This window comes from Phalacrocorax aristotelis, chromosome 4, assembly GCF_949628215.1.
Source record: "Phalacrocorax aristotelis chromosome 4, bGulAri2.1, whole genome shotgun sequence".
Classification (NCBI taxonomy): domain Eukaryota; kingdom Metazoa; phylum Chordata; class Aves; order Suliformes; family Phalacrocoracidae; genus Phalacrocorax; species Phalacrocorax aristotelis.
In genome coordinates, this window is record NC_134279.1 from 41,466,436 (window position 1) to 41,492,468 (window position 26,033).

The 26,033-nt window shown below is 36.4% G+C and overlaps 1 protein-coding gene across 3 annotated transcripts in view; it reads left to right on the forward strand.

The window, feature by feature from the left end:
• PALLD (palladin, cytoskeletal associated protein) overlaps window positions 1-26,033 on the forward strand; it is a 209,522-nt gene that overhangs the window by 78,148 nt on the left and 105,341 nt on the right. Inside the window, exons 4-10 of one of the 3 annotated variants that reach the window (XM_075091120.1) lie at window positions 210-276; window positions 800-905; window positions 1,857-1,931; window positions 4,608-4,749; window positions 5,066-5,089; window positions 14,169-14,288; window positions 15,066-15,408. In XM_075091120.1, coding sequence (XP_074947221.1) covers window positions 210-276; window positions 800-905; window positions 1,857-1,931; window positions 4,608-4,749; window positions 5,066-5,089; window positions 14,169-14,288; window positions 15,066-15,408 — 877 coding nt within the window. The remainder of the gene's footprint in view (window positions 1-209; window positions 277-799; window positions 906-1,856; window positions 1,932-4,607; window positions 4,750-5,065; window positions 5,090-14,168; window positions 14,289-15,065; window positions 15,409-26,033) is intronic. The other 2 variants (XM_075091121.1, XM_075091122.1) reach the window with 2 other exon arrangements.

Here is a 26,033-nt window from a genome sequence, read left to right on the forward strand (position 1 = left end):
CAGTTACATTGGTATGGTTGTGATTTCTGCAACTGTCTAAAGTACATAGTTACAATCTTTATCAGATAAGAAAAACTGCAGTAGTTTCCTACAAAGAATTCTGAACTCTTGAAGTGAAATGCAAAAGTAGCATAGCTTTTTCTTTAGAATTTAAACATTAATAAATCAGTAAAGGAATATAAGATTACTGAAAATACTTTCTTTTCCAGGTGCCAGTTCCACAGATTCAGAGAGTGAAAGTTTAATTTTCAAATCAAAATCTGGAGCTATGCCACAGTAAGTGTGCAAAGTAGAACCAATGATGTGCAAATGTTCTTAAGAAGGGGCACTGGAAAATCTTTGGTAGTTTTAGATCTCAATAAGCATCTGGGCTATATTTGTGTATGTCTTGTCTTTTCTCCTCTCATGTGATATAAAAGTGTAGTATTGTAACTATAAATTGTATTAATGTGCTTGTTCTGTCAGAGAAGTCTGGCCCTACTCTGACAACTCTATTGTTGATATCAGCTTTTCATATTTATTTGTTATCACCCTGTGCCTCCAAAAAACGATGCAGAGGCCTACAATTAAAGAAACAAAATGCATTTTAGTTCGTATCTTAAATCAGCCTTTTTATTGGCTGTGAAAGTGTAAATTACACAAAGATTGTGTTCTACTCAAGCTTCCTCCAATGTTGATCTTTGCAGCTGATAATGACATATTTAAAGATGTAGAAAATACAAGGTGGCTTATGGGTTACAAACTAACATATTCTGATTTTGGATCTTATTAAGTGCTTGCCATTTTCTTCTTTTTTCAGGGCACAGAAGAAAACCACCTCCGTTTCCTTGACAATAGGATCTTCTACACCAAAGTCTGGGGTCACCACAGCTGTAATTCAACCTATCTCTGTGCCCAGTCAGCAGGTATTTTTAGACACCAATTTCTAAATTAGTAGAAGTATTTTAAATTTTATTTCAAAATTTGTGAGTCCTGAAAAACTCTGTCATTTTGAGGAATTATATTACTGAACTATGAATTTACGTTATTATATTAAGAATGTTTAAAAATATTAAGTATATATCTAGTGAATGGGGCATAAAAGTAAATATGCATACGGATTCTTACACAGTATATATCAACACAGCATGTAAGCAGCTGACAGATCTGGTGATGATGAAAATTACAGAGTATATCACTTAATAGTGGCCTGTTCCAATTCCAAAAGATGTAATCAAATTAATGACAACAATATTTTGTAGAAAAACTTAGACATTTTGTTATTAAATTAAATATTGTTGTCATTTCTTTGGGTCTTTTAGAGAAGATTAAATTTTACTATCTAGAAGTTCAATATAGAAAATCAGTGTTCATTAGTTTATACTAAGTCTTAATGTCTCTGTGGATGACTTAGGGTTTGCATATAAATCATAAAACACAAATAAAATAAAAATCTCTATTAGACTGTACATGGTAAATTCTTTTCCCTTCCTTTGGCTAACCTTGATAAGCTTTTGGGTACTTGGATTTATTACTACATCAGTCAAGGGATGTAATAACAGGAGAGGCAAAAATGCTTCAGTGCAAAGGACTTACTTGAATGATATTAACAGGAGTCAAACTCTCAAAACACCTCAAGGCAAAGACAGTTGGATACAAAATTCTCATGGGAAGTATAGAAGCCTTTAAAGCTTGCATTTTGATTTGAGAAATAAAACAGATGTGAAATAGTGATGTCACCGAAGAAGCGTGCTAGCATGAGAACACCATAATAAGATGTGCATTTGAGAGTTTGCATTATTGCATAGGTATATGCAGGCCATATTGTTGAAACCAATATTCTTACCATTTTATCACATTGTTGCACTGCTTTGCAGGTTCAAAGCCCTCCTTCACACCTGCACCGTCTGGATGGACCCAAGCCTATCTCTTCTGCACCCATTTTTACAAAGGTATGTTTTATCCATCGTGAGTTTCATATCACACTCCTATAGTCCAGAAGGAAATATTAAAATGATATATCCTAATGCAGGAATGTTTGGTCGTGTTAAAAGTTTTACAGTTTTCATTATCCTTTTTCGTATTAATGACTTCCTAAGAAAATACTTTTCCACTGTAACAATGAAGTTATTGTACATTGTACCCTATTAAAATCACTAGCAGAATTAAATGCATATTGTGTGTTTGTCTTATGCCCATAACTATCCTCCACTGAGAAATCCTTGATTCCTGAGAATTCAAGAGTTCGTGAACTTGATGAATACTTGTCATTCAAGAGTTCCTTCTTGAGAAAGAACAAATACCACAGGCTTTTTAACTTTGTTTTAGGAAAAAAATCCATGTAGGTATGTTAGTTAAAAAAGCAGTTCAGATATTCTTCATTGGGATGTCTTGTAAAATGTAAGGCATAGAATCATAGAATGATTTAGGTTGGAAAAGACCTTTAGGATCATTGAGTCCAACCGTAAACCTAAGACTGGCAAGTCCACCACTAAACCATGTCCCTAAGCATCACATTTGCATATCTTTAAACACCTCCAGGGATGGTGACTCCACGACTTCCCTGGGCAGCCTGTCCCAATGCTTGACAACCCTTTCAGTGAAGAAATCTTTCCTAATATCCAATCTAAACCTCCCCTGATGCAGCTTGAGGCCATTTCCTCTTGTCCTATTGCTTGTTACTTGGGAGAAGAGACCAACACCCACCTCACTACAATGTCCTTTCAGGTAGCTGTAGAGAGCAATAAGGTCTCCCCTCAGCCTCCTCTTCTCCAGACTAAACAACCGCAGTTCCCTTGGCCGCTCCCCATAAGACCTGCTCTCCAGACCCTTCACCAGCTTTGTTGCCCTTCTTTGGACATGCTCCAGCAACTCAATGTCCTTCTTTTAGTAAGGGGTCCAGCACTAAACACAGTATTTGAGTTGCGGCCTCACCAGTGCTGTGTACAGGGGCATGATCACTTCCCTACTGCTGCTGGCCACACTATTATACCTGGAAGGGAAACTTTTATTCAGTAATTCTTAAGTAACTTTTTAAGTCAATATTTATCTTCACATTCATCCCAAATCAAACTTCAGAACTGGGAATTAGGTAACAGCAAAAAGGACAGCATATTTCCCTAATCTCTAATGTACAAGTTTAACCGAAAATATGATTTTCATTATGCCTCAAACCATCATCTCTATAGCAGTAACTATAATTTAATCACCATTGTTGACATCAAAATGAATATAAGAAGGCATTTCTGCTTATTACTTCAGAAAAACAGTTGACTAAACGCTAATATGGAACAGCAAGTAGTTTTGCATAAAGATAAGTAAGAGTAAACCCTGCTCTCCACAACCATCTAGCTTGGCTCCATCATATCCCTTTCTCACGTCAGGAATGGTCTGATTCTATCCCTCATAATTCTGCACTGATATTGCAGGTATCACAGGAGAGTGAATAGTGGAGGTGCAAGGGATTAAAGAATGTGGTTACTGCAAGGTAGGGAGGCAGGCAACTTCCTAGTAAGAGTGGGAAATAGGAGAAATCCAGCCCTCATTCAGGAGCTACCCAAGCAATCAAAGCTCCACTGTTCCTTCCCAGTCCTCGTATCTCTTGTCTCTGAAATCCAATATTAACTGTCTTAAGCCAGCTGGAACATACCAAACCAAACCAACTTCAGTTACAGAAGAAGTGAACCAGATATGAACAACAAAAAATACGCTTAATCCAGCTTCCTGATGTAAATTTCTGTCTATAGAAACTTCGGGGAACAACCCAAAGATTTTTTAGGTTTCCATGTAACAAATTTCTTACATATTTGATTAACTAGAGATCTATGAATAGTAACTAGGGATAACTCTGAGCTTAGACCTAATTTCAAGTGCTTTGCTTCATCAAGGCCTAAACGTTGTTAATAAACTGGACAGGGAATGAGACAGCCAGTACAGTAAAAAAGACTCTGATTATAATCTTAAGATGGATACTAAGACAAAAATAATGGCTGTCTCCTGTCAATTCTGTTAGTTAAAATACTGCGTTTCTCCTCTCTTGCTGTAGTTCTTCATCAAAGGTTTAGGCTCTTCCTGAAATTTTTCAGATGTATATAAGGATTTATTACAGCCATAATACTGTCTCAGAAGGTACCCGTAAACAAGCTGATATTTCCTAATCATATTTGTGTGATCTAATTTTGCTTGGTTGTTTATAAACAGCTCAGAGGAAAAGCAACTCCCCATTCTAGAGGCTGACCTGAAAGCAGTGCAGCTACTCTCTCAGGACCAAGTAAATCAATGTGTAGTTAGTGGCAGAATTTTCATTTCACCTTGTGGAAGAAGGATGAAAAATGAAAGGTCAGACTGCAGCTATCTGCTTGTGCTGGTCTGAGGAATTAAATACTTCTACACCTTTCCCAGCTTTGGTCATATAAAGAATGTATTTGAAAATAACCTCTTCAGGCATTTTTAACTATATAGCTGATACATTAAATTTTATCAGAGTGAAAATACAGCTCACAGAAAATGTCTATTGCAAAAATGTAATGACACGATAAAATACAGTTGAAGTACAGAGGGAAGAAAATACTATTTTTAAGAATGTAAAATCCTCCTGGTTTATTTGAATTGTGATTTTTATATTTCAGGAGCTACAAAACTCCACAGCATCTGAGGGACAAGTCGTGGTTTTGGAATGCAGGGTCAGAGGACCTCCTCCCATTCATGTTAAGTGGTTTCGACAGGGTGTTGAAATTCAAGATTCTCCTGACTTCAGAATTCTCCAAAAAAGTAAGGCAATAATCTGAAGTGGCTACTTTTGATATGAGGTGGGGAAAGATCATTAAATTAGTCCGTCAGGATTGAGTTTTGTATAGACTCCTCTCTTCCTCCCATTTCAGCAATTATAATGGCTAGAAGTAATAACTGAACTACTGCTACAAGCAGACAATTTAAGTCTTCCTTATTTTGCAGTGCATCCGCACAGATTCTGTACTTGTCTACAGTATTTCAGTATAATATGTTCATTCAGTATACTGTTGTTTATTAATGTAATCTCTAATACCATTTTCTTGTTTGTTTCCCCTCCTTATGATGTGATATACAGAGCCACGATCTGCAACTGAACCTGGTAAGAATCATATGAAAAAATGATCCTTGATTCACTAGCTTTTTGTGTTTGTACTGAAGCCATAAATAGAAAAGTGTTTCTGCTGAGTATTGGTAATATGAAACCCCCTTAAAGACAATGTTTCTTTGTCACACCTTCAGTATGCTACACTGTCCTTTACATCAATTCTTTTAATAGTCGGACAGTAAATTCCATTTAGACCAGCAAGGAGAGTCTCACAGCTTAAACTTTGAAGCAAACTTCGTTCTGAGAAAATGAGCAATTTGCATGCTACTGAGGAAAAAGAACGAATCCCACAAAATTCCATTACCCAAGTTGTACTCAGAAGAGTTTCATAACACCCAACCACTAAATGCTAGTTTTGCCAATCTAGTTTGGCATATGTGAAGTGTCTTAAGTGCAAGTAAAAGCTGATCCTCAAAAACAAGGGCACATTGAATTTTTCTAGCCTACTTGCAAGAGAAAAGTCCTAGATTTCAGCAAGCAAAAAGTGTTCTTCCAGCTACAGGTTTTCTCTGGCTGCTTCATTTTCCCATTATACATCACTATATGCTGTGGTATTTTCTTGAATAGTAAGTGGATGCTAAAAGAAGGAGAATGTTTGTTCTTTTCTTTAATGTTTCTATGTCAAACAACATGTAAAAGAGAAGACAGCGATATGGTCTGAGCCTTGCTTTAAGAGGGTGGCTGATTGTGACTGAACGTGTTTGAATTTGGAGAGATTTTTAGTTATGGAGTAGAAAGATAAAACAGAAAAGTTTTCTAAGACCTGGGTATTCCCAAAGAGTGTCTCTGAACTGAAGGACCTTAGCAACGGGGGGATGTTTTAAACTTTGAGGGGTTGCATTGGCAGTCTTTGACTGCAGGGTGAACACACTTCGCAGCTGAGTGATGTTTGTAAAGTAGCAGTGTGGCTATGAGGATACGGACTAGGAAGAAGTAGCAAAGGATTAATCCTAGGAGAAATGCAGCTTTCACTTAGCTTTCACAGAAACGAGAGGAGGTAAAGAGGGAAAAAGATTTTGCTTTTTTTTGTCAGTTATTCACTAATTTTCTTACTGCTTCACAAAATTGTTATATACCTGTTATACTTCATGACCATCATACATATATGTATATATGTACACACATATGTGCGCACACACACACGCATGCTCTATCCTGACAGTTAATATTATTAATTGTGGTGTGCACCATCATCACCTCTAGTAACAGCTGATGCCCACAATACACGTGACTGAATGATTTGATTTATGGAGACTTGAAATGTGAGCCATGTGAAGGAAAGAACAGTGCTGGAAAACCAAATTAACCTCTAATGAGGAATTAAAATATGTCCAAGTGCTAACAATAGGTTATTGGTAGTTGATAATCATAACCCAAACTTTAAGGTTTTAAAATTGTAAGTTACAGTACAAAACAGTTTGAGGAGAGTTTCAATATCATATCAAGCCTTTGGATATGAAAAGAAGTAAAGGAGAATAGATTTGTGTTGAAATATGTTCAATTCTCTATCTTTCTTGGAACATTTTCCTGTAATATAACAAAATAAGTCTCTCAACTTAGCTTTTCTTGATATCTTTAAAAAACTGGATTGACTTTTTCCCCTTCCCAGAGAAACTTATTTCCTGTCCAAGTAGTAACATCTTTTCTATATTTAATTTACCACCATAGTACCTAGTATATCTAACTCACAGTTACTAGGAGCTTCTTTTCTACAGAATCACTTGAACTGCATTCACTCTCTACTTTAACATCATAGAAAGTATCTGAAAGGACTGAAACTTTACACAAAAGTTTCTATGAAGACTTTACTAGCATATCTTAGGGTTTTTCTTTTTAATATCTAATTTGAAACTCTTCTGTCAAAACTCACAATCATTAATAATGTTTGCTTATCTTTGGTAATCTTTTTTTACCCCTACCCCCTCTTTAGGCAACATAATGTGAATAATGATAGATGAACAAAATAATTTAGAGTAGGAGTGCAATGTTATGTAGTTGAGGAGAAGCACTTCTTTGCTTGAGACAAAAGATTCAAATGCCATTGTGTGAATACCTGAGTTGAGTATTATGTGTCTTGCTAGAAGGCTTTTTTCATGGACAACACAGTAATTTTCAGCATTGTTAGTTGGAAGGTTCTTATAGCTTATCTGACAGATATTACTGTGGAATAAGTAAGAATATTCATGATAATTCACAAAGCTAACGATTTCCTTTCATAACTGCCACCTGAAATGGGAAATAGAGGGTGGGATTCTGAGTCCAAAAAGATCATCACTTTGCCAACCCTCTCACATAACTGCACCGTCACATTGATGTTGCTGAATGCTTTCCTTGCCATGTCTGGTTAGCTTGCAAATCTTGGGAGAAGATACCTGAAGCCTTCTAAAGAGTACTAGGGAATGGACCCTTACATGAAAGGTGCATTTCTTGAGTTTTCACGGATACAGGAAAGTAATTTAATATCAACATATCTCATACTACTCTCAAGGTGGGTCACAAGGCAAGAGTAGGAAGGTACCTCAAAATACTATTTTGGTATCTGTATTGTTGCAGTTTAATAGACATAAGAGTAGTGAATGCCTGACAGCAGTATGCCTTTTTTTTTCCATGCTTGTAATCCTGTTGTAATATATATTGGCCAAGAAGGCCAACAGCATCCTGGCTTGTATCAGGAATAGTGTGTCCAGCAGGAGTAGGGAAGTGATCGTGCCCCTGTACACAGCACTGAGGCCGCGCCTTGAATATTGTGTTCAGTTTTGGGCCCCTCAGTACAAGAAGGGCACTGAGTTGCTGGAGCATGTCCAAAGAAGGGCAACAAAGCTGGTGAAGGGTCTGGAGAACAAGTCTTGTGAGGAGCGGCTGAGGGAATTGGGGTTGTTTAGTCTGGAGGAGAGTAGGCTGAGGGAAGACCTTATTGCTCTCTACAACTACCTGAAAGGACATTGTAGTGAGGTGGGTGTTGGTCTCTACTCCCAAGTTAGTTGTGATAGAACATGAGGAAATGTCCTCAAGCTGTGCCAGGGGAGGTTTAGACTGATATTAGGAAAAATTTCTTTACTGAAAGAGGCATTGGAACAGGCTGCCCAGGGAGGTGGTGGAGTCACCATCCCTGGGGGTTAAAAAAATGTGTGGATGTGGCACTTCAGGGCATGGTTTAGGAGGCATGGTGGTGTTGGGTTGACAGTTAGACTTAATGTTCCTAGAGGTCTTTTCCAATCTTAATGATTCTATGATTTATACGCACCTTCCTGCTACCCAAAACCTATTAAAGAGTTTCAGTTTGGTATTTTGTTCTCCCTGGGTTCATTGAGCCAAGTACTATCCCTGTAAGATTTGTGCATATATCAGTTCCTACTAAGCCTTATTAAATAATGTGTAGTGTCTTACGCTCCATGAAAATTAATGACTACATTTATTGGCTTATTTGTGTAGGAATTGACTCTGTGCATGCAAAGGGAATGTAAATCAAGTTTGGGCCAAATGTACATATTTCCTTTTGGCATAAATGATGAGCAGTGTTTTGTGTATTTTAGTAGTAATGCTGGTAATAAGTAACACTGATTTTTAGGATGCCATGAAGGATCTTAAAATTTCTACAGTAGGAACCTGGTGGGTTCCAGAAAAGTAATAGGTACAGCACTGCTTTGTGTTGCAATTCATACTCTAAGAAGCCAGACAAATCAACACCTGCAGAGGAGATTGTTCATAAGCAAATGTATAACTGCTATTCAGCGCAGATGGGGAATAAGTGTACAAGACTGACAGGGAAACCAACATGCCTATGCTAGATAAGTATTCAGAATTTTGAAAGATGGACATGATTTCTAAAAATTTTTCCAAGTGTACAACTTCCATGGAATTTTACATAAATTGTAACAAGTTTTGGTGTGACTTTAATTGCTGGTTGTCAGCCAAAGTCCAACTGTCAATAAACACTTTGTAGTGCTCAAAACCATTGGTTATCCTTTGCTAGGTCAATTCTAATGATTTAAAAGAAAAATGTTCCATGAACTCATAAAGGTAAGAAATTAAGAAGTGGGGGGGGGAGGATCTGGCTATGCTTTTTTGGGTACATTCTATCTACCCTAATGTGTTTTGCACTCCTTCTTCTGTCTAGACAGAAATCAGTTTGCATCACAAATCTCTCCAGACTGCTTTGTGAATTAATAGCTAGTCAGATTACTTAAAGCCAACATCACAGTTTGTCAAATTACCTGCTCTGTACTTCTTTCTTGGACGTTTTGACTTTATACTGATTGAATCCTTCAAAGAAAAGGCTGCCTGAGACTGAAAAATCCCATAGAGTAATTTGCCAGCTGTTGATATTTTGACCATTACTCAGCTGTCTGGAGGCAGCCACAAACTGTATTGAATTACATTAGAACAATTGTCTAATGGCATGTAAGAAGAAAACTGTATGAAGTAATTTTTCTTAAATTGCCAGGGAATTGCCACATATACATGCTTTTTTTCCTAAGCACAATGCTGTGTATGTTCCCCAAACACATCTCAAAAGATAGTCATTGATTCTCTTGGATTGTGCTTTCTTGTTCCCTGTTTGACTGCTGTGTTCCAGAGTTTCAACTCTAGTAAGTAACTCCCTTAGAAATCCCCCCCTATTTCTGCATAATGTTTGAAACTGAAAATATATGGCAAATATTACGGATATCCTTACTGCCTCCGAACACCACGAAAAACAGCTTTCTGATAGCTGATGAAGCTCAAAGCACAGAAACTTCAGTAGGTCAGTGTGTATGTTGGATCCTTGCATTTTTTAGTGAAAACAAAAGAATTACACCTAAGAGTCTGGCTCCCTCTTTCACTGCTGAGCAGCAAAGAATGGCTTGAAGAAAGCAATCTCCAATGAGCTATAGCTCAAGATGGCAAATGAAGAGAAAAACTGAAAATAAGTTAAAACTATCCTTTATTAAAGGTGGTCTGACCAACCTATGCACTTTTGCTTGTCAATTACTTTTTCAGTTGTACTCTGCGCTCCCAAGGTACCTACAGAATTCTGGTCCTATCAGTTATCCCATCGGAAGTCTGACCGCTACGACTGTCCTTGCTTGTTGATGCTTCCAAATTCAATATAAACATCTGATCTTTTTTGTACCATCTCCTATTCCTCTTCAGTTTTAAATATTTAAAGCTTATTGGGGTACATTAATCATCACAATTACGTTGCTGAATATGTTGATTTCAGCTTTGATGTATACACCTGACTTAATTTCAAACTAGCTGGCTTAGGCATCTACAGCATCATAACTGCCTTAGTGTAAGCTTTAGCATAAACTTTTCCTTGACCCTGATAAATGGCTTAATTTCTCCTCAAACCTGAGCATTGCTTTAGGGACTAAAGTCCATTTATTGTACCTGAACTGGCTAGATAGCAGCCATCTTGGGTATTAGTTACATATGCTGTAACCTAGGTTCCGTACCCTGAAACTGCATTATATTGCCCACAATCATATTCGCTGTTGTTCAGCTTTATTTCTCAGTATTTTGTAAGTGCTGTTTGAGATATCTTCAAACATAGTCAGCTCTCTATGTCTTTTAGAAACTTGTCTCTTCATTTCTTGAGTGGCATAAAGCCTATTAAATAAGCCAGAACTGCTGCCTGTCTGGGTTGTATACAATAGTGATCATCAGAAACAGGTAAATTAAATACTTTTTTCATTGTGCTATTTCAAGTTAAGGCATCTACAGGTCTGCAACACTTCTGTCTATTATACTAATATGCATATTCAGTTCTTCTCTATTTTCACAATTTCCCATTCTCTTTATATAAAAGATGCACAGATACCTAAATGAGAAGCTCCCTAATGGGCATAGTGCTTTGCCATTAAACTGTAGTTAAACATCTGATGGATAAGGGAACAAGAGGGACAATGCGAGACGAATTGTCTACAAGATGGCAGGATTGTGTTTGGTTGGATTTTTTACCAGGAAACCACCACTGTAACTATCCACTGTCTTTGTGTAGCAGAAAAGTTATGGCTTTGAATGTATATCTATAGAAATAGCTCTGTTCATTGCATGGTAATGAACAACTGCTGATAAAAGACCATATTTATTTCCCAGGACTGTATGTGCATTACAGTGGAGGAAGCTAATGATCACATTTGGAGATGAAGATGAGATAAAGAACTACTCTACCATTAATGTAATATGTAGAAACATTCTGAAGTAAACGCATTGCCAGTGATGATATTTGTTAAAATACAACAGTTTTCTGTCTTACCAAAGATTATTCCTCCTAATGGACTCATGAACCATAAATAGAAAGGATTACTCTGTAAAATGTAATCTTTCTTTTAAATAACTGACAAAATAGTCAAGTACTTGCATGCCTAAGCATTTTGCATGTTTCAGTGAACAGAATGCTTTTGTATTCATTTAGTCAAGTGTTAAATATGTTTTAAGGCCCTGAGAACAGCATTTCGGAGCTGCTTTCTGGAACGCATTTTTGTGATGAAATTATTTGTGAACTGGTGATTGCCGGGAAGTAGAACAGACGTTATTTACTTCAGATCATCAGATTCTACTTAGCACAGTAAGAGAAAGAAAAATAATTACTTAAGTCAGGATGTAAAGCTAGAAAAATACTCAGAGTGCTATGCATACAGGCTGTGTTATGGAAATCTTTAAAGATATTTCTTTTGTCAAATTAGTATTTTATTTCTGTGCTTTCCACAGTAGTAAGCCTTTTAGCAAGGACCTGGAGGTCAGCGATTCTTGGTTTGGGGGGAGCAAAATGAATAAAGACAACGACAATATGTTGCTTGCACGTGCTTTTTGCCAGAGCTGCCTTTTGGTTAGTTCTTAGGGGTTTTTTTATGTTTTCAGTTTAGCCAGTTTTCTCATGATTGATCATAACTGTGTTGTAGTTTGGTCATCTGGCTGAGAACACTGAGTTTTAAACTCTGATTATTTTCATCACCAAGTTACTTGCAATTTCTTTCACAAGGATTACTGCAATTTACCATGTATAATTTTCAAATATATCACTTCAGTAAACAAACCACATCATTGTAGAATCCATTAGAATTCTATTACCACTGAAGACTGAACATCAGCTCTTTTTATGTGATCATTTTGCATACTTAAAAAGCTGAAAGAACGTTATGCATTGATTAGCTCTGCTGTTTGGAAAATAGGAATTCTGCTGGTTTTTATATTTGGTAGCACCTTTGCCCTCATTCGAACAGCAGTTCTCAGCATGGTGGGAGTGATTTTTTTACTTGCAGTCCCGAAATACCCAGCTTTCAGAATTTTGCTGTTAAATGAACAGGAAACTAGCACACTGCATGTATCAGATGGCATCCCCAGAGTCAGTTCAATCCAGGAGTATGGATATGTGGTTAACAGTATAGCTTCAGCTGCTTACAACATGCCAAGACTCTAAAAAAGTTGATCTCGGTAGTTCAAAAACTAGCTTGTGTTACCCATTGCTTTCCTGATAAGACCTTTCACGAGTCATTAATCTTCATCTGGGTCAGATAAGATCCAACGTGCTGCAGTATTACCAGACATGCCTCTTGCAACTACACAGAATGACTGGTTTGTGTTGCCAAAAAAAAGCATGTTCTATCTGAAAAACAACTCTCTGCCAAATCTTCAGTTAGTCATTCATTTTTAGCTCATTTCCAGTACAGGAAGTTTTTGGATACATTGTCATTTATAATTAGAAAAATTGCATAACTTTTTTGTTAACTCTCTAAATGAGACGGTGGTCTGCCATTCCACAATGAAAATTAGGAAAGAAAAAAAAAAAAGAACTATTGGAAAATGTTTTCCTTCTTTGAACTAAAAGAAGTGAAGCTTACCTTACTGAACCTCTTCTACAGAACACTTTTCATGGGAAAGTTATTGGAGACTGAAATATTTTCCCTCTCTCTTCAGTTTGTTTTTATTAGCTGTATTCCATTTATTACGTAATAATAAATGGGATTATTCTGTGTAAATGTCCAAAATGTGAAATGCTTTTTTTTTTAATTTAAAATGAAACAGAATTCTATAAAACTTCCCTGCTTCGGATTTGAGACTGGAAAATGAGCACAAGCAAAAGAAACTCCTAACTACTTAAGGAAACCCAAAATGTAATATTGTTCAGGTCTAAAATTATCTAGGTGTGTTGTGTAAATACTAGGATTATTTAGATTAGTTATACTGTGAATCTTTAAAAATATTAGAATACCATTACAAGTAGAGATAAAGTGACTTCTTTGAAGAATCTGGAAAAAGATATGCCTAGATAATTAAATATGCCCTTTAGAAATTGATGGAAATTATTTTAAAAACATTACTGTGAGACCCAACATTCATGCAACTTTTCTGACTGGGCCCCTGATATAATCAAAGCATATACTATGGCATATATCAAAGTAGAATGAACAGATTTCAAACAGCCACAGAATACATCTGTGTTGCAGCATTCTGAAGAGTTTCTGGGGATGCTGTTTTGTCCTATATTTTCAATTTATCCATTCTCACTGCTGTGCAGACAGAGACGGAAATTTTCTTCCCAAACTCTGCATAAGGGGACTATTTATGCATTCAGAGTTTTTAATTCTGGTCAATTTATGCAGAAAAGTTAATTGGAATTGATGACAAAATACTTTCTGGTTTTACTAGGAATGCGATTTAATCTAAAATGTTGCATTAAATATAGAAAATTTCAAGGAAAGAAGGAATGATATGACATTCATATTGGTGGTGTTATTTAGAGACCCACAAAAATCTTGCAAAAAGTGTTAATCACGTATGGAAACCAACACATTGATTTGTACGAATAAGTACTGTCCTATATAGAACCTGTGAAATGACTGCACAGACTTGTGATGGCAAAATTACAGTTCAAGACAGGCCTCTGTTTAAAACTTCGCTTGATAAATTTACTTGTTTTAGATACAAAGCGATTTTCTTTGAAGCCATTTATGTTGGAAGCTTTTCTGCAGTTCTCCCAGAATTTCTTTGTATAAGCACTTTCTGGTGTCCTTCTAACATACAACACAAAAACATTACATTATTTTGAATAGTTTATGATGCAGTTTATTTTTCTGTTTATTTCCAGAAGAGATATGTACCCTTGTAATTGCAGAAACTTTTCCTGAAGATTCAGGACTTTTCACATGCACAGCAACAAATGAACATGGTTCAGTAACAAGCAATGCACAACTAACTGTCTGCTCAGGTATGTGATGAAGAGAATGGAATTTTTAATCATAGATCTTAGATAATTAGTTTACCTGTGAAGTTATCAGTCTGCTTCCCTTGTAGAAAAGGGCTGCTGTAAGACAGTGGTCTTGTCAACTTCAGAGCATTTGTATAAAGCAAACTGAATGTTTTTATTGGCTCATTTCCTAGTTTAAAATTTTTCTTCATGTAAAATGCATTTTTAAAGTGTCTGCCACGAGTCTGGCAAATTTTTAAGCATTAGGGTTCTGGGACTAGATGGCAGCAGAGGCAAAATGAAAGCTGATTGAATTATGCTACCAGAGTTGGCATATGCCTTTTGTAAAATAAAAGACTGTGACATGGTATATTCAGTTTTGTAATATGTTTATATACTTATTGTTGCAGAATGCACTAACATGCCATGTGTACATACATCCTTCAGTATTTTTAAATCATTTGTTCTTAAATGATGCTGAGACTCCAGGACGTGGGAATGCCGTTTCAGATGATGTTGTCCCGTAGTACTTGCCAATCTCAGTTAGTGGCTGGATTCCAGGAACAGATTTAGAGGGACCCATAAGGTTACTTATTGTGTCTTTTGCATGAGGCAAAGTCAGAAAACGAATAGCCAGTCATGTATCTAATTCAGCATGAATTATCAACAGGAGGTCTAGAAATATATCTGCACAGAACCAGAGAAATCTTACCTTTAATAAGCTGAAAGTACAGCACGTATGTACGATGTACTTTGTCTATGACTTGTCAGAGAGGCATTCTTTTTTATTTCTTTTAGCTAACTCAGAAAGCTCTAGTCATGAATCACTGACAAGAGAATCCAATGGTGATGATTTCCATCATTTCCTACCACTTCCTCCAGTTGAAATTAGCTCTCTTGAGCTTCTTCCTAAGAAACATACAGACACCCATGAAGCAAACAACACTGAGTCAAGATCTGGTGTGACAGCCCTTCAATTACAGCTCAATTCATCTGCAGAAAAAACAAATGGCATCCATCCCATTCATGGAGTAAATGGAGTGATTAACAGCAAGCCAAACGGTGATAAATCCATTCCACCTCCAGCTGTCTTGCTTTCACCCACCAAGGAGCCACCACCTGTGCTTGCTAAACCAAAGCTGTGAGTATTTTTTTGTTTGTCTTTTTTTTGTTTGTTTCCTATAAACTTGATATTTATTGAAAGCAAATTTTTGCCTGGAACAATTTAGTGTTAGACCAATAATAGACTCTGTGCTCATCCCTTGAGCGATCTTCTTACTGCTGTGATTTATGTCCCGAAGAGCTGAATACAAGAACGGTGTTCTTTCTCATAATGCTACATCACAGGGAAGTGCATTATATATATAAAATTATATAGAAAGATTTAAGATAAAGTCACAAAAAATAAGTAAGTAGTAGTGTAGTAGTGGCTGTTGCTCTGTGCTTTTTATTCCTAGTCACTGTACCTGAATGTCATAGTAGCCTGAGATTCTTGCATGCTATTCCTTTTTCAAGACTGGTTAGCTATCTTTATTCTGAATGTTCTTGGTTTTGTGTAGTCAGTGGGTATTCAGGTGTGTAATGTTTGTAGTATTTCTTGCATTATGTTTATATACAACTTGTAACTCATTCTGTTGTCAGACAGATTACCATGGCTCTTTTCTAACTGAAAATCTGAAAAGGAAAAGCTCAAGCAGGAGAGAGAGAGAAATAAGTGAAAAAATGATAGTAACATTTTTGCCTTATGTTAGCAATGATACCATTCATATGCAAGAGGGATCTTATGCTTACTGTTAACTTATAGCTTGATTTTAGCATTGTGCAGACTCCCCTTTTCCATCTCCCTCAGGAGTTTTTTCTTTCTGTTGCTCTTTGTCATTCTAAGCAGTCTCTGACAACTGTAGAAGAGAAGGAGGACTGGAAGAAGTAGAAAGACAGAGAGGTGGAAGAATAGTATATATGGTAGTTACTGCATGTATGGGAGGGAGATTGCTGAGGATGGCAACTTGCAGATATGTGTTGTGGAGTGAGCGAGGTGGTCCTGTACCCACCACATCTGTTGCAAGACCCATTTGTGAAGAAAGGAGATAGCAGATCCAGCAGAGCAGCAGAAATCCAATTTCACTACAGAGCTTTCTTTCCCAAAAATGAGGTTGCCCTAGATAAAGGAGAGAAGGCTGTGTAATAGACTTCCCATTGTACAATGTTCACTGCTGCTTGTGCTAGATTTGTTTTGTTTTTAAACATAGAGTCAGCATATAAACAGGTGAACATTGTATACAATGATCTGAGAGGGATGCTATTATGGGAATCCTTTTGGTTGCTGATGTCCAAATTGATGACCTTGGAATCTCTAGTGCAATTTCACTTGAGTCCTATATTTTGCCATTAACAACACTTGATGTGCAAGAGACTGATCTTGATTGCAGTCAACATTCATGTTTTGCTTGGCGAAAGCCAGTATAAGTCATGCTGCTGTCAGAAATGGAGATCTTGCCTTCCCCTCAGCCAAGTATTTTGCTCCCAAGCATAGTGATAGCTTAAGAAAGGGAAGAGGTGCTAACAGGAGGAGGAAAGGAAATGTCTAGCTGCAGAGACTTAAAATCAGCTTTCAGCAGTGTGGAAACTGCATCCCAAGTCAAAGCTAACAAAATAATTCCATTAAAATTAGCTGAGTAGTAAAGTCATTATCTCAACCATGAGAGTGATCCCTCTTGAAGAGGACTCATCTATGGAGTTGTATCTGTCCATAGAGTATTAGTATTTGATGACAGAAGCAGCATATATTAACAATGACATAATAGCAAACACGTTTATTATAACCTATTTTTTTAATTATTTAAAATTTAAAGTAATGTTGGCTATGTAGAAAGCTTGAAGCTTCTCAATAGCATTAGTGAGTTTTAGTTTTGATAAAGACTGACTCTGATTTTAAATTTCCTAATGAACCTTTTCTTTTCAAGCTTAACTCATAAATTACCTAATGGTTTTATCTGTGAACTCTCTGAAAATAGTTTATTCAGCCAACACTGAAAGTAGTTGCAAAGAGTTTGGGAATGATGGGCTGCTTTTGGTTTGGTGTTTTTTTATGATAATTATTATTTTTAGTTTAACAAGGAGAGACGGAGTACCTTCTAGAAGTATGAAATACATTTGCACATTGGCAATGCAGCTGTAGCCAACACGTATAAAAAATAATTTACCACAATTCAGTCCAATGCAAGAGCTGGCATGCTACAGAGTTACTGTAGTTTTCTTCAGGCTTGAAAAGTGTTTTTAAAGCCCTAATAATGTTCAGTTTGTGGTTATAGATACTAAAGTTAAGTCATCTTTGAGCCATTATATTAGTTGTTGCCTAGTCTGGTGCTGAGGATATTTAAAACAGAGTTTAATGTGATAATATATAGAATTTTCTGGGGAAAAATATATTTAATTAACTGGGAAAGCAGTCAATACCAGATATTCTGCTAACACAGAATTTAGAAGACATAATGCTAAATATGGTTAAAAGGCACAATATTTTGTCATGCCTTGTTTGCACCAGGAGTTTATGTAGACAAGAGAGCAAGAACTGTTGAACTGAGGCCAAAAAATCCCCATATTTCTGCAATTCTGATCTCTGCTTCTGTGACCAGTTTGAAGAGGTCCAGCTATTGGACTTTTCCAGTCCATATGGGTGTAATGCACAGATGAGTTTTCCGAAATGTCCCCATAAGTGTATGGTATCTCCAGTTTCTTTGTATCTCTCAAAATTAGGCAAATAAGTGTTAATATTAATTTCAGTATGTAGTCCACATGTGAAAGTACTGCCTTAAACCTCTTGTAATCCTCAGTCTGAATGTCTGCAAAAAAGGCAGGACAGTGTTCTGTAGAACTGTATATGACATGTCCATTGTTTCAGATGAAGAACTTCCATTCAAGTGGCCTAGTATTGCTATTATTTTTCCATGTGTCTGTTAAAGCAGTAGCAGAAAAGAAGATGGTGCTCATATGGACACTAGATGTACCTAGGTATGTGATGTTAGCTGGCTTTGTAACAAGCCATCAGTTCAAGGTTCATACGCTCAATGTGATTACAGTGTGGTGCCAGAATTCCCTGACTGGAGAGCTTCTCTTCAAATGGTTACTGTTTTATCCTCTTTCTGTTGGAGCGTTATTCCAGTCTGTAACATACACTGATCAGAAAGAGTGTTAGCTTAGTGGGAGTTGCTCTCTTCCATGCTTCTCCCTTGCAGATGCAGAGAGCAACTGTAGGTATTGATAGCCTTCTTTCTATAGTTAATCTGTTAACATCAACTCAGAAGAAGCCAGTAGGAAGCGACATGTTTGACACCTTTAAAATGAGCACAGCAAAACCTACCTCTGTAGAATGATCAATATTTTTTTCATTGCATTGTTGTGAGAAGTAGTGTTCTTCATGGGTATGCATCACGCATGCTGTGAGGAAGACGAATAGGCAGAATTCCTGACTTCCACCTCACCCAGTTCTCTTTGACAATGTTTTTTTAACAGTGAAAATGAAAGGCAAGTATTAATTTTGTAAAAAGAATATCTGTTAAAAGTGAAAAGCAGTAGGAGATAATTTCTTGCACGTTATGAAGTTGTTGATAATGAGTATTTCCTTCAACAGCCATGGCTATATTTTTTCCTGTTTTTTTCTGAGTCTTAGTTTTTTTAAATAATATACAGAAGAAATTAATCATAAACATAATTTAAAAGATAGCAATCAGTTTATATGTAACATCAGTAAGGAAGAGCTGAGTTTATAATTAAAATTGTCTCTTAAGATAAGGAGTTAATCTGGTTGATATGCATCAAAGTCACAGCTGTGTGGGTTGATAGAACTTCCTTAACTATAAACAGTTGTGTTCATACTAGTTGTGAAAGTTATACTATTTCTTGAACTGAATTATTTGTCACTTCAGTGTCCACTCCTCAGCAGCTGAGTTTTCTTTCATGGTTTCTTCTGTTTTGTAATTGATGCCTTAGACATTTTTTGCAAAGATGCTAGTTCAGTCATTTCTAGAATGTCTCTTACATCCTTTATTAAATGTTTATTTCACTATATTTCACTCATCGCTGAAATTATTTCTTAACTTGATTTTTCTGCTAGCAACTTGCTTAATATTGAGCTTACTTTTACTTCTGGTCATCTACATGCTATGATGTTTGTAATGCCTATCCTGCCAGGCATTGAGTTTTAAAGATACTACAAGAAATTATTCCTTAATAATTGTACTTGATAGACGCAAGTGGTAGGTCACTGTTTAGGCTATATTAGGAAGAGCTGTATAGAAAAAGAACATGTGAGAATAGCGAACAATCCAATGATTAATGCCTTGGAATATACAAAAGTATAAGTCCTTAGTCTGCCTAAGAGAGCCCAGGCCACTGAAGCCCAGACACTTGTGCTGGGAGCTTTGAAGGCTTCACATTTGTTCTTGTGCAGAACAACATTCTGGAAATTGTGAGAAGACACGTGATGTAGGAAATCTGTTTTCCATCCAGTTCTGTGAATGTATATATGAATGTGATTTGCTTTAGCAGCCTAAACTAGGAAAGACTGACCACAGAAATGCTCAACTTGAATGTTAAACACTGATTTATGTAAGTTTTTCTTTGAAGTTATTGAATCTTCTGATAAAAACCTGAATAGAAAACCATTCTTGCATGGTTTGAATGATGCACAGAGCAGAGCTCTTCTGCCATTATTTGTATGAAACAAAAAATAACAGATCCTTTCCCAGCTGTGGGAAAGATATTTCCCACCTCTTATCTGGTTCAGCAATGAACTATGTTCTAGTGGGTTTTCCGTATTTCTCCAACAGCTAAGTTAAAAAACAAAAGCAGGTATTATTAATTTTGAATTAGAACTGTCAATCAGAAATATTTGCTACATCAAAAATGTGGGAAGTGAAAGCTTTGTCATTACAGAAATGCAAAAAGAAAAAGAAAACATGGCTGTTATAAAAAACTGTGAAGTTATATAAAATTTAAACCAAAACCCAACAGTTTTAAATTCCATGGATTCTGAAAGTTCACATTCCAAATCTGTACTCTTACAGAGAATAAGACACTGGTTAACATCCCCTGTAATACTGTCTGACAGAAAAAAGGTGTAATGTATAATTGAGGTTCCAGTATTCCATAAAGCTGAACAAAATTTAAAGTTGTAAACATTCATGGCATTTTACTTGCAAATGAACAAGAAAATCTTCATCTGTATAAGAAACTTGTAACACACTTGTTTTGCCTAGGAGTTTGTGATCACAGTAAACGTAACTTTGCACTCATGAACAAAGGTCCACCCAGGTCAACTTCCTTAGTTTCTTCTGCTCTGCTCTTTAAAGGCTGATAAGGACCTTTGGATCCTTATCTTGCTCATAAACTCTACCCACAATAAAACTTTGATCTACACATATTTTCTACTGTAGTGGAAATAACTAATGCTAATAAAATTTGCTAAAATATAACGCAGAAAATTGCACACAAAGTTAATCTTTTGATTATAGTATGTCCTGTGCATTTTCTACATCTGTTTTCACTATTAATATGAATTGTTCACTTGATGAATGATGAAATGAGTGGTTCATTTGTAGTGATTTTGTTTCTCTCTTCTATTTCATACCAGTGTTTTTTTTAACAGGATTAGAGATAAATCAAGGAAAACTCTTTTGAAGAATTTCCGTTTCAGTGGCTACTAATCAACAGGCACTTGTTGTACTACGACTAGGGTTTATGATTTACTAATAACAGATAATATATAAAAAGAGAAGAGGCTTTATGAGAGAATAGACTAAGAAATAGGGGTTTGTCTTTATTTTCTCAGGCTATTTTCTTACACAAAAGTTGCAAATCCTGAGAAGGAACAAGGAATATTGTAATGCCTCATGGCACGCCTCTGAACTGAATACAGTATATTATGTTAGTTTAAACCAAGGTATTAGTTGACTTCCATAGTGATCTTAGATCACTGTGAAAAACTCTGAGACCACTGGGAGATATAAGACAGGAAATAGGAAGTATCGGTTGAAAGTCATATTTATTTATCATGGTTTGTATCTCACTGCTTTAAAGAACAAAGGGAGTGTTGTTTATCTTTTACAAAAGAAAAAAAGAGAAGTCAGTAGGACAAAGTTTCTAGGCATTTTGTGGTATGTTAGATTGATGTTTGCAGGTAGGAGAGGCAAAAAATCACGTGGGCAATAGGACATTGCAGCTGTAGAGACAGCCACCTGTTAAAAAAGTATGCAAGGACACCCAGTGAGAGGACTAGAATCAAAACTATCATTCTCTTTTCTTCAAGTTATAATGATGCTAAATCCTAAATCTTCCTACAAATCTTTAAGCTGTTCTATCTTTACTGCCTTATGACTAAAAGAACACTTCTAAAAGCATTGCTCTTTGCTAGAGAACTGCACCATTTTTCTTATAAGAAGGAAGACCCAATTTTGCTGAGAAAACTAGATTGTCTGTACATAGTATGTTAAAAAATATAAGTGTAATTATATAATACTTGTGTGAAAATGCTGTAATTGAGTTGTATCAAGTTGTATCAGCTGTAATGCAACTGCCTGAACTTCAAGAGATATAAAACTATTTCAGTTCCACCTTAAAATAGAGCTTTCCATTTGTTAACTACTGATCAGATAGTTCTGATGCTGCATACTAATTATCCATTTGTTCATACTATCCTAAATTCAGTTTTATGAGACAATTCTAATCCCAGTGGCTTTCATCATTCCTCATTTAGACACTTAAAGTCACATGAAAATGTGTGAACAATTTCTTTTGTATTCCTCAAAATAGTTGCAAATATCTTGAATATTGGAATTATATGCCGGTCGGTCTGCTCTTAAAGGCAGCCTGCTCAGGAAGTAGAATGTCACCTTTTTTTCCAGGTCCTAAAGGTGACTTTAATGCAAACCTAAGAACAGATAGTAATTTCAAATTGTAAATAAAAATCATTAATTGGGTTTTTGTGCTTGTTCTGCTGTCAGTGACTTTAATTGCCTATTTCAGACCAAGGAATAGCATGATCCAAAAACAGTGGCAGTTTTTGCTGAGAAATTTCTTTTTTACTGATGCCTTTGATAACACAGTGTTAAAGGGTATGTGCAAGTGAACTTTAAGCCTTTCAAAATCTGCAGCAATAGAAATCAAATCTCATTGTAACCATGGATATTCATAACAAGAAAGGTTAAAGGTAGGTGAGAAATGTATTTTTTAGGGTTTTTTTCATTCTTCTTTTGGCACTGATGTTTTCTGACCTTTAGTAGGTGGAGACAACTAACTGTACATCCTGCTTACATAAAAGCTAATCAGTATTTTAACAGGAAGAGTCAAACATCCTTGAATCAGTTATAAAATAAGTGTAGTGTATACCCTCCCAAAACTGCAGTAGTGCATGTGCTGTCAGCACAATATGCACACAGGACTTCAGTGGTTTTTATGTTTTTCTTTTAACACTGAAAGTAATCCAGATATATAGGATATGCAGGGAAATGGAGGTAAATAAACAGAGGTTCAGCCACTTGATTGAGCGTGTGCATTTTGTTTTTATTTAAACACATGCTGTAAGCTTGTAAAAATCTTTAGTGCCTCCAAGAATGCTCTCCCTCTCTTTTCTGCCTGGCTGTTGTTTCATAGCTTTGCCACCTTTCTCCAACTGTTCCTCTCAAGGTACCAATAGGAGGCTTTTTTCTAAGAAACAAATAGAAACTAGAAGCTCAGCCTAAATGCTAAGAACCTTCTTCATTTTCAGCTGGTGTTGGAAGTACACGGAATCATGCAGATGCACAAATAACCAGACAGTGTTACCGAATAAAGGTAGTAAAGGCCAGGGCGTGGGCACAGATCTGGCCATCAGGGTGCTGGTTTTTTCTCTGTAACAAGGTCGAGTAGATCAGTATGGCAGCAGTTTATGATGCACCTTTGAATCAGAACATACAGGAGGAGATGTTGTACTGTCCATTTGCAAAAAGAGTTTATGGTAGTCGTATGACAGTTGTTAACTGTAAGCATTTTCTGCCCCATGTTATGAGAAGTTTTCTGGTGACAAAATGTGGGAGGTTGGAATTCAGTGGCATTTGTTTCTATCTGGTTCAGTATGCTTGCTATAAAACTTTGGATAAAGAATTTCCATGTGCTCATTTTTTGTTATTTAAAAACTCAATAGAGGTGCCAGGGTTTAAGGTTACTAATGTCGGTCAATTAAAGCCAAATTCCTAGTTTATGTACTCAAGCAAATGCCCACAGTAAATAGATTGGAGAAGACCTAAGAACCGAGAAAGTGCTGCAGGTCCTGTTCTGTCAGCCTTATTAATGCTATTGAATATTTCTTGCCATAAGAAACCTTATTGCTATCACAGAGACTTTTATGGAGGTAAGAACGGAAAAAGCTGTCCAGTGGAGGGAACAGTGTTGCTTGGGTACATGTCTGTCAGGGAGACAGCTTGATACTTTCTAGAATATTGAGAAAATAATATAAAAGCCAGGGGAGGGGGACCACTTTCAGAGACCTTGTTTGTGCCCTAGGAGGAATACCAAGTTGGAAGCATGAGTCTAGAATTTGGCTATGGAGGGAAAGTTGGGTGTTCAGTTAAAAACTATTAGCAGTGAAGGCAGAAAAGACCACAAACCTTAGGACAGGACACTAGAAGTGTTTACACAGAGCCATTCAAGGACCAATATATAAAATGCCTCCAAGGGATGACAAACGGTTGACCTTTGTATCAAGTAGAACAGTTATTTACTAGAGATATAACAACCTTTTTATCTTCTAGTAGACTTGATAATATATAATATATAAAGACTGTGTGAATAAAAAAATGATACCTTTTGTGTGTGCATGTGTACAGTATATATATAAAAAAATGTAGCACTTGTGAATGCTCCTAAGAACCTAACATGGTTGAGATCTGTGGCGTTCTAAAACTCCTGCCTGTTACTTTGTGTCAGGCCTTTAGGTATCCTCACAAAATGCTGCAGTATAGGTAGTCAGAAAAATAAGTAGCGTATATGAAGCTAATGGAATCAGACACCCAGTAAATGTCTTGAAATTTTGCTTCCAGGATGAGATCTAGGCAAGGCTCATATGACCTCTTGAAGGCACTGCATTTTTGTTTCATTTGACTAATTCCTGGTTTTTATTCATCACAAATTTATTAAAGCAGATCTGTGTGATGTTTGGTAATGCGCACTGTATAAAACGTCTTCGTTTTTCAAGAATGTGAAGCATCAGCTCAGTACAAGTTGAAATCTGTATACTGTAAATCTGTACTCCATATGCCTTTACACAGGCAAATTGCTAGTTTCTTGTATGTTCTTTGAAATTTGTTTCTCTGATCTCCATTATCTTGATTCTGGAGTTCACCTGTATTGTACCAACTAATACTTGAAAACACTTTCCATGTTCTTCTGCATGCATTTGAAAGACACAGTTGCAAATTTTCTGAGTTTTTGTCCTTCCTTCTCTGAATCTCTTTCCCTCTCCCTAACCATGTGGACCTCTGTAGTGTTTCTGCCTGTAGCTTCTTTTTGTTTCTGTAAACTGTTTAAGAAACACAGGTGACCTGTGTTTTTTCCTGTTTCACTCAAGTGCAAGATTTTGTCTGTCATGATTTTGCTCACCATCTCCCTGTTTCACCTTTCTTCCCTCTCTGTGGTATATCATGTAGGTAATAGAAGTAGAACTGTCTTCAATTTTTTTATAATACCTAAGCTACCTTTTTTTTTAATTGCAGTTAGAGTCAGATAACTAATGTGATATGTGAAATTAATGAAACTGTGAGTTTAGGACAAAGTGAGCTTTCTTTATGTTTAGTTTGTGTTTTTTTTTTAAGTACCATTCCATTTAAAATCTTCTCTGTGAGACCCATAGAGCTTTTCCTATGTACAGTTCTTCAATAGCACCAGCTTTTCCATTTGTAATGTATGTAAGGTTTCTTAAAAACTCTGTATGCCTATTTGTCAAAGGCTGGTTATTCCTGTCTCCATCAGTGAGTTAGTAAGTTGTTATGGTAGGAGTGTAGCTTTTGTAGATTTTTATACCTTGGTTTTTTTAAGTTAGATTTAGATTATACTTTCATCGACTAAGATCAAAACTACTGGAGTTCAGATTCAGCAGTTACGTGTTGGATAGTACAGAAGCGTGGAAGGTACAGATTTTAGGTCCATGTTTAACCCTAATAAAGGTGTTAGATCCATCATCAACCACACTTGTAAAGATCATCAGCTGCTCTCCTTCTCCATCTCTATTTCTGGCACACCTACACAGAGCTACTCGCCCTGAGATGGTCTTTCTGGACCACCAAAATAAGATTTGCCCCCAAATGAAGCAAGTCCTTTCCCTTCAAGCCTTTTCAATATGATTGGTCCCTGGCTCTTAGTGATAAATGTATATGGACTCCTGATTTTCACAAAAGAGTCAGAGATGCTTGCTCTGTTAGGAACTATTCTAACCTTTTTTCTACTATGCATTCTGTGAATCTTTGTTTTATCATGCTGTTTTCCAATGGCGTGACATAAGCCATTGGCGTGTCATTTTTTTTCACAGATATTCTTTCACTGCACTGTATTTGCTCTTCTTGTTCTCCTTAATTAGGTACACCACAATATTTAAATGTCACAAAATGCTTTCCTCCTTCTTCCAGAGATCTGCTCACCTGTTGCTTTCTCTTACTGCTGCACAGATTATGAAATTAATAAATCATGGATTAGAAGTATCAGTCAATTGTTTTGTCTTTTATTCTCACTTGCATTTCC